The sequence below is a fragment of the Trichechus manatus genome, unplaced genomic scaffold (genome assembly GCF_000243295.1).
Source record: "Trichechus manatus latirostris isolate Lorelei unplaced genomic scaffold, TriManLat1.0 scaffold00047, whole genome shotgun sequence".
Taxonomy (NCBI): Eukaryota; Metazoa; Chordata; class Mammalia; order Sirenia; family Trichechidae; genus Trichechus; species Trichechus manatus.
Genome location: NW_004443983.1, coordinates 14,677,516 through 14,696,289, shown reverse-complemented (window position 1 = coordinate 14,696,289; position 18,774 = coordinate 14,677,516). Strand labels below are relative to the sequence as shown.

Here is an 18,774-nt window from a genome sequence, read left to right as displayed (position 1 = left end):
GCATTGGACCAGGCAGTGTTTCGTTCTGTTGTACAAAGGGTCACCATGAGTCAGAACCGACTTGACAGCACCTGACAACAATAATAGACAGTAAGCTTGCCTGCCCTTTTCTAAGAGGGAGGTCCTATCATTTTCCAAGGTTATTTGCCATACAAACATCTTTGAAAAGATAATATAGAACAAAGGCAGTAAGTGCCTCTGTTCACAAGATGTACAGAAATGAAAGAGATCCATGGAGAATTGTCTCCCAAGATAAGTTTTAATATATTGAGTCTATCCATGAACATGCCAGCTCCGTACAATTATTTTTAAATATCTTTCAATAGAATTTTAAAAGTTTCCCATATTAGTCATATGCTACTTTTGTATTCGTTGGTTTTGTAAATTTTTTTAAATTACATTTTTCTAACTCATGGTTTGTATATAGCAATGTAATATTGTATTTTCATGTTATACCCAACTGCCTTGCTAAACTCTCTTATTTTGTGTAGATTCTTTCGAGTGTTTCATGTAGTTACTTCTGTTAGCTGTATATATTCAGTTTATTTCATTCTGGTCCTTACCTTTTTTGTTGTGGTGGTTAAATAGAAGTTGTAATAATAGTAAACATCCTTGTCTAGCGTCCTGAGAGAATGTTTCTTATGTTCCAGTGTAAAATAATGTTTTTCCCTAGGTTTGGTAAGAATTCTCATATCATGGTAAGGATGTTTCTTTTTACCTTAGTTTGTCGAACATTTTTATCGTGAATGAATATTGAATTTTCCTGAATGCTTTTATTGTCTACATGGAAAAAATCTTACATACTTCTCTTTAATATGTTAATGTGTTAAACTCAACCAGGCCATTTTGAGTTTATTGTGTCCATAAGTGACATTGGCTTACAAATTTCATTTTTCAAACTATTATTGTGTGATTTTGACATCCAGGTTATATGCTTGCTTCATAGTATTTGATCCACTCCAGTTTTTTGCCCTCAACATTTCTTCAAAATTGCTCTTATCAAAGATGATTTCCATGTTGTTAAATCCAATGGCCAGTTCTGACCCTCACATTCCTTGACTTACCAGCAACATATGATGTGTTCGATCACATTCTCTCGAGACTCTCTTCACTTGATTCTAGGACGGCACATCCTCCTGGTTTCCTTCTACCACTCAGGTTATTCCTTTTCAGTTTTCTTTGATGATTTTGCTTCATTCCCCTGACTTCCATATGTTAGAGTGCTCAAAGGCACAGTCCTTGGATCTCTTCTTTTTCTATCCAAACTAATCCCTTGATAATCTGACCCAGGCTCATGGCTTAAAATGCCATCTATATGCATATACCTCTCTTCTGAACTTCTATATCCAACACTGAACTCAACATACTTACTTGGATATTTAGTGAACATCTCAAAATTAACTCATCCAATCATCCAACATTGAGCCTCTTATATTCTCCCCTAAAACCTTTTTGCATTCTTTTCCATGAACAACTGGAAATTCCGTTATCTCTTTAAACATAGCCTTTCCCCCATTCTTTTTTTCCTTCTATAAGACTAAATTAGATATATGTTAGAAAGACTTATACTGTACCCCATGTATCTTAACCTCTCAGTCTTCTATATGGAAGTTATCCGTCTCTTTTAAAAAAGGTATCTTTTTACTTTGTTCAGATATACTTTTCAGTTTATGGATTCTCCTTTTAGCTGCATCTCCTATGCTACTTAATCACCATATTTAAATTTCAATAATTATACCTTTCATTTCTAAAAATTCTATTTAGTTCTTTTTAAAAATTTACTTGTTCATTTTTTAAAAGTTTCTTCTAATACATGTTTTAAATAATTTTCATATCTTTAAATATATAAAACAAATTTATTTCATATTATATATCTGAATATTTAATACTGAAGCCTTTGAAAATGTGGGTCTATTATTTGTTTCTACTGACTCACGCTAATGTTGACTTTTTTCCTTTTGTTCTTTGTGATTTTAGATTGTGAGTTTGTATTTGTTGGGACTCTCATCTGTGGAGTTTGAGGCCTAGATTGAGGGTACCTTTCTCTAGGGATGATTTCTGTTTGCGTCTCTCAGGTACTGAGCAGTACTGACATGAGTCCTTTTAAAAATATAATTACCAGCAACAGAAACTACGCAAATAGTGTAGATTCAGGTGTTAAGCCCATGTGAATGTTAGCTAGTAGCTATTCATTTTCAGGGGAGCCTTAATAAAAGATTCATGACTAATCAAGCCTGAAAATTTTCCTTGCTGTCTACCTCTTCAGTTTTTTTTTTTTTTTTTGGTTCATCCTGTTTACATGCAGCAGCCTTTCAGAGATCCCAGCTTTATGTGAGGTGTGAACTCTGATCCAACTCTCCATTATTCACTAGCTAAAAGTTTTCTACACAGTCTTCCTTTATTATGGAAATTCTAGGCTATGATCAACGTAGCCTCCAATATTCTGGCAATGTCAAGACTTATCTCTCTAGATATAAAAGTTTAGCATGCAACAAAGTCACCTGGAGGATTTGGTAAAAGACAGATAGCTGGGCCTTAGCCCTCAAATTTCTGATTCAGTAGATCTGGGGTGGGGGTCCAAGAATCTGTGTTTCTGACAAGTTCCCAGGTGATGCTAATGCTATGGTCTGAGGACCACACTTTGAGAACTACTCCTCTAGACCAGAGGGTGGCAAACTTTTTTCTGTAAAGGGCCAGAAAGTAATTTTTGACTTTGTTGGCTATGTGGTCTTTATCTCAACTACTGAACTCTTGTATTTTAGCACAAAAGCAGCCATAAACTCATTGCCATCAAGTGGATTCTGACTCATAGTGACCCTATGAGACAGAGTAGAACTGCCCCATAGGGTTTTTAAGGAGCGGCTGGTGGATTTGAACTGCCGACCTTTTAATTAACAGCAGATCTCTCTCTTAATCACTGCACCACCACTGCTCCAAAGCAGCCATAGACAATACCTAAACAAATGGTTGTGTTAAAACTTTATAAAAATACTCAGCTGGTCACATCTGGCCCAGAGGACATAGTTCCTACTTTGTTCCTGTCTGCAGCATATTTTCTTTGCTTTCTTGTAGGCACATCCAATTAGACTTTTTTTAAAAAAATGTTTTAATGAAGTTTTAGATGTCACATAACAGCAAATCTTTCAAGATCTCCATTCTACCAAATGGCCAGAAGTGAAAGTCGGGCATTTAAACTTTCCATTTGTACTTGTTGAAACAATTTAGAGCAAAACTTTTCTAGCAGATCTGATCTTTCCTACAAGTCCAAACTCTTTACTAGGGCATGAGAAGTTCTCTACAATTAACCCTTGTTTTTTTTCCCTGGAACCTCCCCCCTCCCCCACCACCCCTACACAACATGTTGTTGTTGTTGTTGTCTCCTGTGTGGCTGAATTGATTCCGACTCCTAGCAACCCTGTAGGACAGAGTAGAACGGCTTCATAGGATTTCCAAGGCAGTAATCTTCATAGGAGCAGACTGCCTCATCCTTTTCCCCGCAGAGTGGCTGGTGGATTCGGACCACTGACCTTTTGGTTAGCAGTCAGTGGTAAACCTCTGTGCCACCAGGGCTAGCGTCTTCTTATACTCAGTCACCTCAAGGGCCCTGTCTCATTCCCTCGTGCCTTTGCACATATTTTTTTTTTTTTTTTTCAGTTTTCCAGGTTGTCCTCCCTTCCTCTTGGTAAATTGCTACTACTCCTTTAACCCCAGGTAAAAGCTCCTCTGTGAAGCTCTGCCTTCCCAAAGCTGCTACTCTGTCCTATGTGTGTGCCCTGTAATCGTGCCTGTTATTACACCTACCACACTCCACTGTCATCGCTCGTTTTCAAGAATGTCTCCTTGCTAGGCTATGAGCAGCTGGAGGGTGAGAATACATTTCATTTATCTTTAAATCCACAGTGCCTGTCATGTAGTTGTTACCAAATAAATGTTTTATTTAATTATTTTTGAATAATTCAATAAATGGCTAAGTGAATGAGTGATTGTTTAGGGAATGGAATTTTAAACAATACACTTTAAAACCCTCCACATATTTGCCACAAAAACCCTTGAGGGTTTAATTTTATCTCAGTAATCAGCAGCCAAATTACAGCCTCTTGAATACAGTCTTGTTTACTGTTTTGGGTTCGTTAAACCTACATAAAGTACAGAGGGAAACACACAAGGACGCCCACCACTGCATGCATCACACTCAACTAGCATCAGGAAGGCCATTTATTGTCTCTAAAATAAAACGAAAGACACAGTGTTTTGTTTCTCTTTTATTGCAACCCATCGCAAGGTCAAAAGATTCACGGAAATATAGAAACTACAAACCGGGTGAATTTTCTTTATCCACTCAAAAAGACATTAAAGACAAAGGACCAGAATTTTCCACTACAGCAATATATTTCATAGTCTTTATTCTGAAAATACTGTTGACATTTTGGAGAGGATGAAAAGCCCTGCATTAAATGTGTTCACATGTATTTATGACATTCTAAGCAAAAAAAGAAACTCTATATTGCCCAGAAAAATTATTTTAAGCCTCATTTCAAAGCATCTAACGAGAACACATTCAACAACCATCACAGGATCACTCAGGGTGATGCTTTTTCTGGTTGTTTTTTTTTTTAAGATTAATGCTTTGAGGCTGGATATGATATTTCTACAGATTTCTACAAATGTACCAAAGCAGTTTTCTAGGTTAGGTTGCATCAGGCTTTCTGGATTAGTCAACATTTTAAGGAATAAGTGCAAGTCCCCCCACCCCACCCCACAGCTAAAGCATGTTATAGTGCTGTACTTTAGATTCAGACAATGTAACATTTAAAAAAATCAATTATACACTTCCAAAACCATTTGACAACCAAACTGTAACACTCCAAAGATTATCACAACTTTGAACCGAAATGGCACCATCTGTATTAGAGATGGTGCTCCCATCTTTTGTCTTTTTTTTTTTTTTTTTACTATTTAAAATATAGTGTGACATATATAAAAATTAAACTTTTGCTTATTCACTCAAGCTACTAGTACTACACATACTGTCTTATAAATTAGTTTTGGATTAAAAACCAGTTAAAATATTGGGAAATAAGATATTTTTCAGTGGTAGGGAGGTGGATATGAAAACAATACAGTTCAATGTCCAAGAAGAAACACAGTTTATTATTAGTAAATGGCCTTTTCCTAACACAAATTTTATTCCCTTCAAATTAAATTAATAACACATTTAGTTATGGGAAAAATACCCTTGGTACTTACTGAGTAGATTTTCCTAGCTGATTGGAATTAAAAACAAAAAATGCCATATCAGAAACATGTTGACATAATCAAAGGACACAGTTGTTTACAAAAAAGGAGTCATTATAAATAAGTGAATGACATTCAAATGTAAATATATCTTTTGCTTCTTATAGCTAGTATCATTTTAGCAATATTGGGACTTATAGAAAATGAAGCTCTAACCTCAGTTTATCTGTTAAGACCAAATAACAGTTATGCCCACATCAGGGAAGAATAAATAGCAGATTCACAAGTCAGGGTTTTGTTTCTAGCTCTACTGTGAAAGATAATCACTTTTTAGCTTAAAAAGGCTCCCTGCTGTCTTATAATAAACGTAGACACAGGAAAGGTTACGGAGCCTGAGTCCCTACTATGAATTAATTGTAAAGATGTGTGAAATCAAAACATATATTCATTTACTGAGAGGTATTGTCTTAACTAAAAGCTGGCAATCTTTAATTAAACCAGAGAAATGCTTATTTCTGACAACAAGTGTAAACAGAATTTTAATGAACAGCTTTTCTATTTTTTCTTGTTAACTCACGTTAGCCAGCAATAGATCTTTGCAGTGGCATAAGAACTATTCAAAAATGATAACATGCATATATCCAAATAACCTGTTCTAAAACCCAAAGCAAAGCAACAAACAAAATCAATAGAAAGATTGTCTACTTATATCTCACCCATTAATCTTCTATTAATGTGACTATCTCCAAATCTCAAAAAAATACTTTCATAATTACCAAAATTAACAAAATAATTAAATGATCTGCAGGGTTTTTTTTTTTTTCCTTTTCTTTTTCTTTTTCCTAACTGCACACCATTAATCACATTGGTGGCTTCAATGAAGATAATGCTAAGATTAGCTCCAAATATCATTAAAATATATCCTGACCAGTTTTTTATCTATGAAATAAAAGCTAACGCAATGTTAACATAAAACCCAACTAAAACGTTTATTACTCAACAGAATGCATTTGTGGAATAATGAATAATTCACTTTTGTGAGCTGGCCAGGGGAGTTTAGATGGTTACCTACACACAAAAAATTTACAAAAGGCTTTACTCTTTCTAGTCACTAAGTTACACCAGATAGCAAGTCGGGCACCTGTGGATACACTGAATTAGGCACAGCCACAGTGGAAGAAACGTTCCCTTAGTGGCCTGGAGGAGGGCCTGTCTGTCAAGAAACGATCTAGAAAGAAACCATCCTAGTGTGTGTGTGTGTGTGTGTGTGTGCATGCTCATGCACACGTGCAGGAATGTCAGAGATTGCGAGTGCCTGCATGTGTGTGTGCTTGGAATTTCTACAAAGTACTGGTTTCCAGGCTTCTAATTAGTGCAGCATCAGTGACTGGTCATAACCAGTAGAAATCCACAATTCTATCGCCTCAGAAAAGAAGCCTAACTTCTGTTTTTGATATCTCTAAGTGGCAGTAATTAGAAGCTCGAAACAATACATCAATGTTTTTGACTCCATATTAAAAAAACCTTTCTTTCTTTTTTGAGAGCTAAGCCTTCCAACTTTACACTAAAAGGTTTGTGGCTTTTAAACTCTTTAATTTTGGAGAAAAAAAATGAAACCAGCTCATGTGGGAACAAATAACAATTGCGCTTATGCTATGCAGTATGCCGAGACACAAATATACACACACGGGTACACACGCACACAGGCGACAGTTAAAAACTTTCCAAGAGATCACCCACTCCTAATCTACAATTCCTCTCTGCCCAGCTGACTGATCAGAGTCAACCCACGCATAGGCAGGAGTGTTAGGAGGAGGCAGCAGACATGTTGGGGGTCCAGCCCATCTGGTAGGCCCTCTCCAAGGTCCTCTTGCAGTCCTGCAGGACGGTGCTGAAGGTGATGTGGGGGTACTGCTGCACCAGCTGTTCCACTGTCACTTCATTGACCTGCAACCAAAGAAGAGCTGCTGTCATTCATGGGGACCACCAAGACAACTCAGCTGCTCGTGCTCACTGGCATGCTGCAGACTGCTTACAACACCACCGGGGACCTCTCCTCATACCTTTTTAGCAGTGTGAGGAAATGTTCTGTAAGAAGTGTCCCTTTTTGTCTTACCTCCCTGATTTCTGAGTATTAAATTCACCCTCACGAGGTGCTCACTCATCTGTGCCAAGAAATTTGGAAGACAGCTACCTGGCCAACCGACTGGAAGAGATCCATCTTTGTGCCCATTCCAAAGAAAAGTGATCCAACAGAATGAGGAAATTATCCAACAATATCACCCACAAGTAAACTTTTGCTGAAAATCATTCAAAAGCAGTTGCAGCAAAACATTGACAGGGAACTGCCAGAAATTCAAGCTGGATTCAGAAGAGGGCATAGAATGAGGGATATCACTGCTAATGTCAGGTGGATCTTAGCTGAATGCAGAGAACACCAGAAAGATGTTTACCTGTGTTCTATTGACTATGCTAAGGCATTCAACTGCATGGATCAAAACAAATTATGAATAACATTGAGAAGAATGGAAATTCCAGAACATTTAATTGTACTCATGAGGAACTTGTACATAGATCAAAAAGGAGTCATTTGAACAGAACAAGGGGATACTGCGTAGTTAACAGTCAAGAAAAGTGTGTATCAGGGTTATATCCTTTCACCATACTTATTCAATCTGTATGCTGAGCAAATAATTCAAGAAGCTGGACTATATAAAGAACAAGGGGGCATCAGGATTGGAGGAAGACTCATTAACAACTGGCGATATACAGATGACACAACCTTGCTTGCTTAAAGTGAAGAGGACTTGAAGCACTTATGATGAAGATCAAAGACTACAGCCTTCAGTATGGATTACACCTCAACATAAAAAAAACAAAAATCCTCACAACTGGACCAATAAGCAACATCAACATAACTGGAGAAAATATTGAAGTTGTAAAGGATTTCATTTTATTTGGATCTACAATCAACGACCATGGAAGTAGCAGTCAAGAAATCAAATGACACACTGGGGTCTTAAAAGCTTCTGAGCGGCCATCTAAGATATTCCACTGGTCCCGCCCCATCTGGAGCAAGGGAGAATGAAGAAAACCAAAGACACAAGGGAAAGATTAGTCCAAAGGACTAATGGACCATAACTACCACAGCCTCCACCAGACTGAGTCCAGCACAAGTAGACAGCGCCCGGCTACCACCACCGACTGCTCTGACAGGGATCACAATAGAGGTTCCTGGACAGAGTTGGCGATAAATGTAGAACAAAATTTTAACTCAAAAAAAAAGACCAGACATACTGGTCTGACAGAGACTGTTGAAACCCCAAGAGAATGGGCCCCGGACACCCTTTTAACTCAGTATTGAAGTCACTTCTGAAGTTCACCCTTTAGCGAAAGATTAGACAGGCCCATAAAACAAAATGAGGCTAAATGGGCATACCAACCTACGGGCAAGGACAAAAAGACAGGAGGGGACAGGAAAGCTGGTAATGGGGAACCCAAGGTGGAGAAGGGGAGAGTGTTGACATGTCATGGGGTTGGCAATCAATGTCACAAAACAACATGTGTATTAATTGTTTAATGAAAAGCTAATTTGCTCTGTAAACCTTCATCTAAAGCACAATAAAAAAGAAAAAGAAATCAAACGATGCCTTGCATTGGGCAAATCTGCTGCAAAAGACCTTTCTAAAGTTAAAAAGCAAAGATATCACTTTAAGGACTAAGGTGCGCCTGACCCAAGCCATGGTGTTTTCAACTGCCTCACATGCATGTGAAAGTTGGACAATGAATAAGGAAGATTAAAGAAGAATTGATGCCTTTGAATTATGGTGTTGGTGAAGAATATTGAATATACCATGGACTGCCAGAAGAACAAACAAATCTGTCATGGAAGAAGTACAGCCAGAATGCTCCTTAGAAGCCAGGATGACAGGACTTTGTCTCACATACTTTGGACATGTTATCAGGAGGGAGCAGTCCCTGTGGAAGGACATCATGCTTGGTAGGGTAGAGGATCAGTGAAAAAGAGGAAGACCCTCAAGAAGATGGACTGACACAATGGTTGCAACAATGGACTCAAGCACAGCAATGATTGTGAGGACACAGGACCTAGCAGTGTTTTGTTCTGTTGTACATAAGGTTGCTATGAGTCATAACCAACTCAATGGCACCTAACAACAACATATTCATCCTCAGGGATTTCTTTTAAAACATATGATATCAAGAAATCAAATGCATTTTCTATTAGCTAAGTAATTGTGACTTGTCAGGATCTTAACAATGTCCATTGAAAAATCTAGTATTTGGGAGTTACGGAAGCAATAAGATAGCATTCTAATGTGCATCTGACTTTGTCATGAACTGACAGCATTTCTCAGACAAAAACTGTAGAATGGTAGAGGACACACAGAATTCTAAATAGAAGTGTCAGGGAAAATGTTTATTTTTCTTCCCTTTAAATGTTAAGGTGTTGCAAACTTCAAGCCCCTTTGAGAAAAGGTTGAAATGTGAGGAATCAATAATTAAAACATACATGGCTGGCAGGTCAGGGATGGCCCCAGTAGACCTTAACCATCAAAGATACCACCTTGATTCTTGATTAGACAAGGCAATCAGACAGGCCTAATTAAAACTAACACCTTTACGATTGCTGTGCTGTGAAGGGATTAATTTGTCAATTATTTTTAAGCTGATTGCAGTTCATATCACAGAAGTAGACAGCTTTCTTCATCCTTTAGATAAATAAATGATTAACCTAAGAACCACAACTTTTAGGTAGCTTTATTTAAAATCTTTACTGAACACTCGGGCATTTTCAAATACATCAATATTTCATTTATACCTCGTAAGTTAGTCTGAAGGAAGGTATTTGTGATACACATTTTTGAGCTCCCTCTCAGTGTCCATTATTAAAAAAGATCAGGATCACCAGGAAAAACCTAAAACAACATCAAACCCTTGATGTTTCCTTTGAAAGCCTGCTTAGAGGTATGACAACCACGAAGTTCAGTCGTCTGCAGTTTTCTGAATAACCTGGTGTCTTCTGGCTGATCTGGAAAACTGTGCTGTTATCTTTCTTTTTTATTGAGAGTGGATGTGTCAACATTGTGTTGATGATACTTAATTTTTGTCAGAACTTTTTTCTATTTAACTGGCTTGTGACTAAATAAGCCTATATTCCAAATTCAACCAGGCTGTGCAGTTGATTTTTTTTCTGATCTATGTATGATATATAAAATTTTGTTTTCAAAGCCTAAGAAGAAAGTAATTTTGAATAAAAATGAACTGTTTTATACTAATTAGAGTTGAGAATATGAATTAATGGTCTTAAGATGATTTTAAACTACATAATTTTTAATTTTTCAAATTTAAATTTATGCTCTAAGTCTTGTTTGAGTTGAGGCAGTTTATAACAATACACTTAGGAGACCATGTGTGATCTAGCCCTGCCTCTTTCTCTAGCATATCTTCGGTACCATCCAGCCACCTGGCCTAATTTCAGTTTATCAGGTTTCCCAAGTTCCTTCTAGCCTCAGGTCTTTGCACATGCTGTTCTTTGCCTGGAATACTTTTTAATCCACTTCCCCATAATGACCTCCTACTCATTCCTGAGTTCTTACCTTTTAATGTTATTTCTTTAGGGAACTTTGATCACTGCCTCATCTCTGTCTCCCTCCCCAAATTAAGTAAGGCTTGCAGGTCGTTCACTCTCCCATGTTTCCTTCATAGTATTTATTATTATGTTTTTAAGTTAGATTATTATGCTTTGTTTGATGGCGATTTCTCCTGCTCCAACTTAAGATGCACAACAGTTATAATCATTTTTGTACCCAAGCACAGGCATAGATATTAGTGAATGAATGATGAATAGCAACTAACTACAAATAAAAACAGAAACCCAGGGACAAAGCAAAGTCAGAAACTAACATACTAGTTACAATGACCAGTGATGTCCTAATGAACTCCTATCTGAACTCATATTCAGCTCAAGAATCTCCTCCTTCAGGGAAGCCTTCTCCGAGGAGCCCTATCTCCCACAAGGCTGTGCTAGGTACATCTTCTCTGTGTACCCATGGCAAGCAGTCTGCAAGGTTTGCCTTCTATTTGAGCCCTCTCACCCTGCATTGTAATCATTTCTTCAGTTGCCTCTCTCTCTCACCTGAAGAAAAGCCTCTGGAAATCAGAGACTGTCTTTTGTCTTTAAGGCTATCGAGCTGTTCACAAAATAATGAACAAGCATAAAAACTGTGGTTACTATAGACTTTGGAGTCAGCCAGAAACAGGTTTGAAATCTAGTTTTATTTTATTTCTTTAAGATTTAGTCCTCAACTGTAAAAACAAGATAAAAGTGCTTATGTCATAGGATTGTTATAAGGATTAATTGTAATAATATGCCTCACACTGTGATTGACATTAAAAAAAAAAAAAAAAGGTTCCCAAATGGTAGCTCTTATTATTCTAGAAGGCACTGAATAAATGGCCATTGAATGTGTAAATTAATTAACAATATGTTCCAAGAGACCAATTCTCTATAGTGTTACCCAATATTTTTCCACTTTTGAGATATTACAGAAATCAACCTTGGTAACATCAGTTGAAATGTTCAAAATAAAATGATCATAGGACCAGTAAGCCAAAAAAAAAAAAAAAAACCCTGAAACCCCTTGCCGTCGAGTCAATTCCAACTCATAGCGACCCTATAGGACAGAGTAGAACTGCCCCATAGAGTTTCCAAGGAGTGGCTGGTGGATTTGAACTGCTGACCTTTTGGTAAGCAACCATAGCTCTTAACCACTACGCCACCAGGGTTTCCATAGGGCCAGTAGTAACCTTTAAAAAACATTTTATGTACAAGAAGAATCTATTCTACCTTAAGGCTCTCTGGAGAAGAAGATTCCAGAACTTCCCTTAATAACACAGTCTGGGTTTTAAGTATCCACTGTCAGGAAAGTCTCCCTTTTCTTTACCTGGTGTCCTCCAGGCTGCGGTAAGGTTACCCTCCTCACTTCTGCCATAAACAAACTGTAAACATGCAGGTCTCACTAAGGGCTAGAGAAAACCCTCGGAAAATCTGTATTGCATTGCAAACAAAGCAAACATAGTCCAAGCCACTTAACATTCAAGGAACAAATGACTGAAAATATATGAGAAAAGAATGGATAAAACAAAATATTTAAACCCACCATAAAGACAAGGACTGTCTTCTATGGTACATCTTTTCCAATCTACGCATGTATGAAGTATTATACCTAGAGCTGACAGGAAATCTATTTTGGAGGGCTAGTTTTTAAAAAGAGAAAATATCTCTATGTGATAACTATTTTCCAAGAAGAGATATACAACTCGCTCTAAGCAAACTTGATACATGAAGATAGGGATTTATGAAGTATATAAATTAGAGGGTAATTGTTCACTTTAGTAAAGACTTCCATAGTAGGGCTAATTTATTTTGCCAGCTCCCCTAATATATTTTATGTATCCTGTTGATTTATCAAAATTCAATTTACCTGTATCTACTGCATAAAGTAAGATACACCTGAGTCGAAACATAAATGATGGTGTGTTATTTCTCTGGCTTTCACAGGCTATAGGCAAGGATAGGCAATAATTTGGCTTTGTGTAGCTGTATGAAAAATGGCACCAGTAATCAATCCTCTGTGGATATGATGTATCTTCTAAGCAATCCTTTTGCTAACTGTGCTCTGCAAATTCTAGAAACAAGGCAGTGGGGAAAATGCAAACACTCCACTTTGTTGGGTAGAAGTTATTCAGGGGAAATACATGAGCTACTACTAGGGAAAGTTATATCTTTTACTTATAGTGTCTCTTGGCAACGTGGTGTGACAAATTTTATACGGAAATCATGTTCATTTAGCCCTCAGAAGTACAAATTATGCTTACCTCTTTGTATAGACTCCTTAAGCACGTTGGCGGCTTAGAAAAGGAATTTAGTGTAAGACACCAGGAGAGTCCAAATCATTTTAAATTGTAACGCTTACATACACATTTCTGCAGACATTTTGTCATACTCAACTCCACAAGCTAGAATGAAAAGAATCATTCTCTGTTCCAACTCATAAAATGTGTGTAATATAAAAAGGAATATAAAAATGAAACTTTTTAAAAAATTTCCCCATGATTCCTGGTTTTCTGTATTCAATTTCTTTTCTTCTCACTGAAAACTAGCAATGGAAACTCCTATATGACACATGAGATTTGAAAAATGCAGTGCATCTTCCTAAAGAAATATGCAGCGGTGTCATTTGAAGAAATTACTGTGATTAAAGGGAAAAAAGCATGTACCACAGTTGTTTGTTTTTTTTTTTTAATATAAGCAAGATTGGATTTTATAGTTCTCTCCAAAGACTGCATAACCATAATTTATGTTTTCAAAATTATTACAGCTCTTTTTAAGGTAGTAGCAATTTGTCTGGCATTTTAATCTATTTTGAGTTAACATCTATTAGCACTTTCTGAAAATGTGAGGCAAATTGGTATCTAATTAAGGTAAATCACGCCATAGTTTCATAATATTGCTGCTGCTACTACGGAAGGGTGAAGAGAGAACCTTCAGAGTTTCAGAGACTGGGTTCACCAATTTATCTGGACCGTCACATTGTTTCTTCATCTCCTCATCAACAGTTAGCCCAGAAAGTTCCAGAATTCAGTGCAAGCCTAGGCTGAACTATCTTCTCAATGATAGCTACTGTTTGGAAAATATAATTTCTGATAAAATTTGCTAAATAATCCATTTACATGAAGTGATTCTTATTTTTTCTTTGATTCATGAAATAGGACGTTTCTTGTTGGAGGGGCAGATATTTGGTACCTGAGTATACTAAAACCACACTTAAGAATATAACAAATCACTTAAAATCTTTTTTTTTTAATGGAGGAAGTTTTCCTACAAAACATTAACACTATTTAAAATATGAACAGCAATGAAATGTATTACATTATTCCAAGACTTAAAGTTCCTTGACAACAAGGAGTGTTCTAGGCATCTCTTTGTTCCCAGTCCTACACACACACTCTGGCATATTCTCTGCCATTAGGATATAAGCCCCATGATACAGAGAGTTTTTGTTCACTGCCAAATCCCTAGCACCTATGACATGCCTAGCACTTAGGAAGTACTCAATAAATATCTGTTGAATGGCTAAATATAGCAGTTGTCCAATGAATATGTATTGAATAAATGAAAAAAACACCTAAAATCTCCTGCATCAGATATTGTGGTGATGAGCCCACCTTTTTTCAGCTGCAGTGGTCACAGTCTCTAAAATTTTGGCATTTATGGCAGCCCAAACTCCTTTAACCCTTTGAGTTATTCTTTGTGCTGCTAGCCTTTCCATTTGACATCACCCGGTGTCCCTTTCCAGATAAACCATCCCTGGTATTTACAGCAATTTTGCATAGGAGGCCAAAGAACGATGGTGGTTGAGCAGTTTTTGCTGGGTCATGTGGCTGTCAGGCAGTGCTCAGGAAATGATGAGGCTACATTTCAGATTAATTGATGGCAGCCTTCTTTATTGGAGATCAATGACACACTACGCCAAGTGTGTAACACTGAGAGACGTGCTAATGGTCTCTGAACGTGAGTTGGTTTCCAAAGCTTTCCACACAGTTCAGAGGATTTGACGCATCAGCCTGCAGCATCAGCATCTGCTTGAGGAAGCAGGCCTAGGAAGGGTCCCACAAAAGATCTGGAAAGGCTCTGACATCCCTTCTAATGTCAGTTATCTGGTGGCAGAGAGAACTGTGGACAGGTGTCCTAGCTTTAAAAGCAAAGCTATTTTCCTCCTCGGATTTCTTGGGCTTCAGGAGTCAATATGCCTTCACCCCTACCTTGAGGCAAATAGAAATCTGAGGGGCTTTATTTTTTCGGTCATTTTTGTTGTCACAGTGGTATTTGGAATTTGCTGCCCTGGAGAGCAAATGGATAATACTGCAACAGATTATATAGTCCCAGAGAAGGAACACTTCTCCAACCAAAATTGCCCCGTGCCCCCCACCTGAGAAACATGGTACTTATAAGTATTGGGTGCTCATGTGATAGAAGACAATCAAACCCTTTCCTTCTCTTTAGCATGGTGGATTTTGGCAAAATACTTAAAAATAATGTGTTAAATGGTCACCCTAGTGATCAGTAAGACAAAAAGTAGGTCCCTATTCCACTAAGGATGGGGAGGATAATGAACATCTACTATTTTCCAGGCATCTAAACATTAATACCCTCAAATTATAGATGAACCATGGCTCAGACAGGATTAGTATGCCACACAGGGTCACATAGCTAGTAAACAGCAGCCAGGATTGACTCCAGGACTTCAACACTAGTGCACTTTGCACCGCATCACTACATCACTACATCACTGCATCACACTGCCCCGGCAGAGAGGGAACACGGCGTGAAGAAAGTGCTAGACTGGGGCCTAGCTGATCACCTGCCCAATAAAATGCTTACTGACACTCATTTTCTTTCTAACATTTTAAAAAAATATTGCAGCTTGCAAATAAACACATTTCAAATTCCTTTATGATCTTTTCAAAATGGTTGTTCAGTGGGAATGTAAACTGCAACAGGTCTGATTTGGCCTGCGGGTTGTTCTGTTGTGGAGTTGTGGCTGCATGAGACTCCAGCAGCAGGATGAAAACCGATGAAACTGCAAGACTAACAAAGGGCCCTTTGGCAGCGCCACCTGCTACCATGGCAGAAACAAGCATTGCTTTTTCTTCTCTTTTCCTCCCACTGAAATGTTTTTCCATGACCTGGAGGTAGGATGGTGAGAAAAACAGATAGGGTGCTCTACCCTCTTGGAGCTTATAACCCGGTAGGGAAGACAGACAGTTATACCAGCTACACCAAAGTATGGAAAGTGCTTTCTAGGGGAAGCGCAGGTTGCTGTGGAAGGAAGCACTCAGTAGGCACCTGACCTTCTTCAGAAGGGCTGGAGAGGGCTTTCAAAAGAAGTGATATTTAAATGGACTCCTGAAGCCCACTTGGGAGGTGTCAGCCTGTGTACCACACGCACATGATGTGCACATATTATTCAGGAAAGAAAGGAAATCAGTTCATGAGCTTGATAAGTAAACAACTAAACAGCCTTCTACTTTTTAGCTATGCAATGCTTCTCCTGCCCTACTCAACAATCTCAAGGGTATAACTGAAGTAAGTTCATGTTTTCAAATAGCACTGCTCTGAGGAAGGGGTTGCAGAGAGTGGATCTCTGCATGTGCAGATGGGGAAAGTAAGGTGCCCACAGCACATCTGTGATGGTCTCGCAAATAGCATACTCAGCTCCTGCCTCCTAATTCTGGGCTCTTGCCCTCATGCTGGTCTGTCATTCTTCACAGACTCCCAGGGCAATGTCATTCACTGCTAACAGCCCCAGAGGCTGACTCCTGGCTAGAGTTGTCTCTCCGGCTATACGCTTCAGGAGTCTGCTTCTCTCTGAGTCTTCTTAGCTCTCTGGGAAATTGTACTGGATATCCATGGAACCTGGCATTCACCAGGTGCGGGCAAAAGTCATCCTGGACAATGCATATTCAAATGAGATCCAATTGCTCTTTCAGTAAGTGCCCACAGGCTCCAAGATGGGGACATATTAAAAAGGATAAAATAAGGGTAATGCGAATTTTAGTAACACCCCCAATTTGCATGTAAATGAAATGAGTCATCTAAGTGCAATTTTAAATATTTTAAATAGGACACCAAGAAAAAAACAAGAGTAGACTATACATTGATTTTCCAGGACCCTGCACAGCCGCCAACACGCACCAGCTCTCTGAAGACCTGCGTAAGTTTATGATTCTATCTCCATCCCTTTGCAGTGAGATGTCCTTCTGTCTCTGTTTGGATGACATGCCACATTCTGCTGATGTTTCCCTACGGTTAGAGCAGGAAGGTCCAGGACACCAGACATTTGGTGCCATTTTATGATCTCTCACCTCCTTCTCTTCAGAGGCAATGCTAAGCTTCTTAGCAGTCCCTTAGGAGGGCAAGGCAGTTGCTCAACAGGTATAAACAGATTGCAAGTAGACGCCATAATGAAAGGAAAGGGTCTTTCCCAACCTAGTGGGGCTGTAAAAATAATCCTAAGTGTGAGCTAGAGTGCCCTGCTCCTTTTTTCTTCTCTGCGGACAACTTCACATTCCCTTCCTTACCTCCTCCCTTTCCATCAAATCAATGTCTTTGTCCATGTCCACCACTGCGATGCACACAGAACAAATACTAGGTTATTTATTGATGGGGGATGAATTTTAACTGTGTCTGTAACCAAGAATACATTTACAAAGGTCTAGAACACTGCTTCTCAACCCAACTGCTCATTAGAATCACCAGAAGCCCAGGTCAGATCCCATACCATTTAAATCAGAATTTTGGTGGGGTGGGGCCCAGGCATCAGTATTTTTTAAAGCTCCCTGGGAAATTCTAATACACAGCCCAGTTTGAGACCTACTGATCTAAAGCCTCCTACTGAGGAGCTCTTAGAGGGCAAAGGTGATTTCTTCACTTAGGAATCTGAAAGCAAGAATTCAGAATTTAAGATTATTTAAAGGTGAACAAGCACCACTCATTTCCCATGCTGCCTTCCACATCAAACTCTGAGTCAGGAGTCCTGGAGAGAAGAAACCGGTGCTCCCACAGCTTATCTGCCCGTCTTTTTTTTCAAATATTCATCACTACCTGAAATAAAAGACATGTTCCTGGAATGTGGTAAAAACAGACTGGTTTCTTTTACTTCAGCATTCGGCCTCAATTCTATAGTTGGGCATATCCAAAGAAGGCCACTGCCTGACATTCCCAACAGCTAACATGAAGGAAAGATTGCCCTAGACTCAGTTCTTACATGGACCTTCGGCTTCCTCAAGGGACTACCCATGACATGGGAGAAGAGGGCACACACAACTAGGTATTTACTACAAAATTTTAAAAAGGAAAACTGTATGTTCCATTGGAGGCTGAAAGCTCCCTGCTAAATATGGAAGTCAACTGATTACAGAACACCTGTAATGCACAATACACCCAGAACACACTAATAGCCTGAGGCCTTTAAGGGTGTACTTTTTTTATAGAAAGGTAAGAAATATTACTCTTGGGTGGCAAAAACCTCATCTAAAAATCCCAAAGCGTAGAAAGAGATAGATACTGAGCGTGCAATGAACCTGAGAGGGAAGCTCATAAATTCAGTCAACTTTGTCAAATGCAGTCATTCCATTTCAGAATTTGCAATGATTGGAAGTGCTATGCTCTGTCAATATCACAACAGGCCTGGCTTCATGCTGTCTCTTTTTCACGAAATGTGGGTTGCCCGTTAACACTAGCATTGCTTCTCTATTCACTTGAATTAGCACAGTGAGAAAGCAGCCAAGAACCTGGGAGGATGAGGATCTCAGAAACGCCTGCAGTGTTAAGTGAGAAGCGAAGCTCACCAACCTGAAGCCTCTAATTAGAGATTAGTGTGACAGAGTGTCCAACAACCAGACTGCTGTCAGAGAGAAAAATTAGTGACATTTTCATTCCCTGTTTCACCAAGT

At 38.6% G+C, this 18,774-nt stretch overlaps 1 protein-coding gene across 1 annotated transcript in view; it reads right to left on the bottom strand.

The window, feature by feature from the left end:
- Positions 1-6,040: 6,040 nt before the first annotated feature.
- The window catches only part of FBXL17 (F-box and leucine rich repeat protein 17), a 567,698-nt gene continuing 554,964 nt past the window's right edge, over positions 6,041-18,774 (bottom strand). The window contains exon 9 of the mRNA XM_023732005.1: positions 6,041-7,182. Within this exon, the coding sequence (XP_023587773.1) occupies positions 7,042-7,182 (141 nt within the window). The 3' untranslated portion in view covers positions 6,041-7,041. The remainder of the gene's footprint in view (positions 7,183-18,774) is intronic.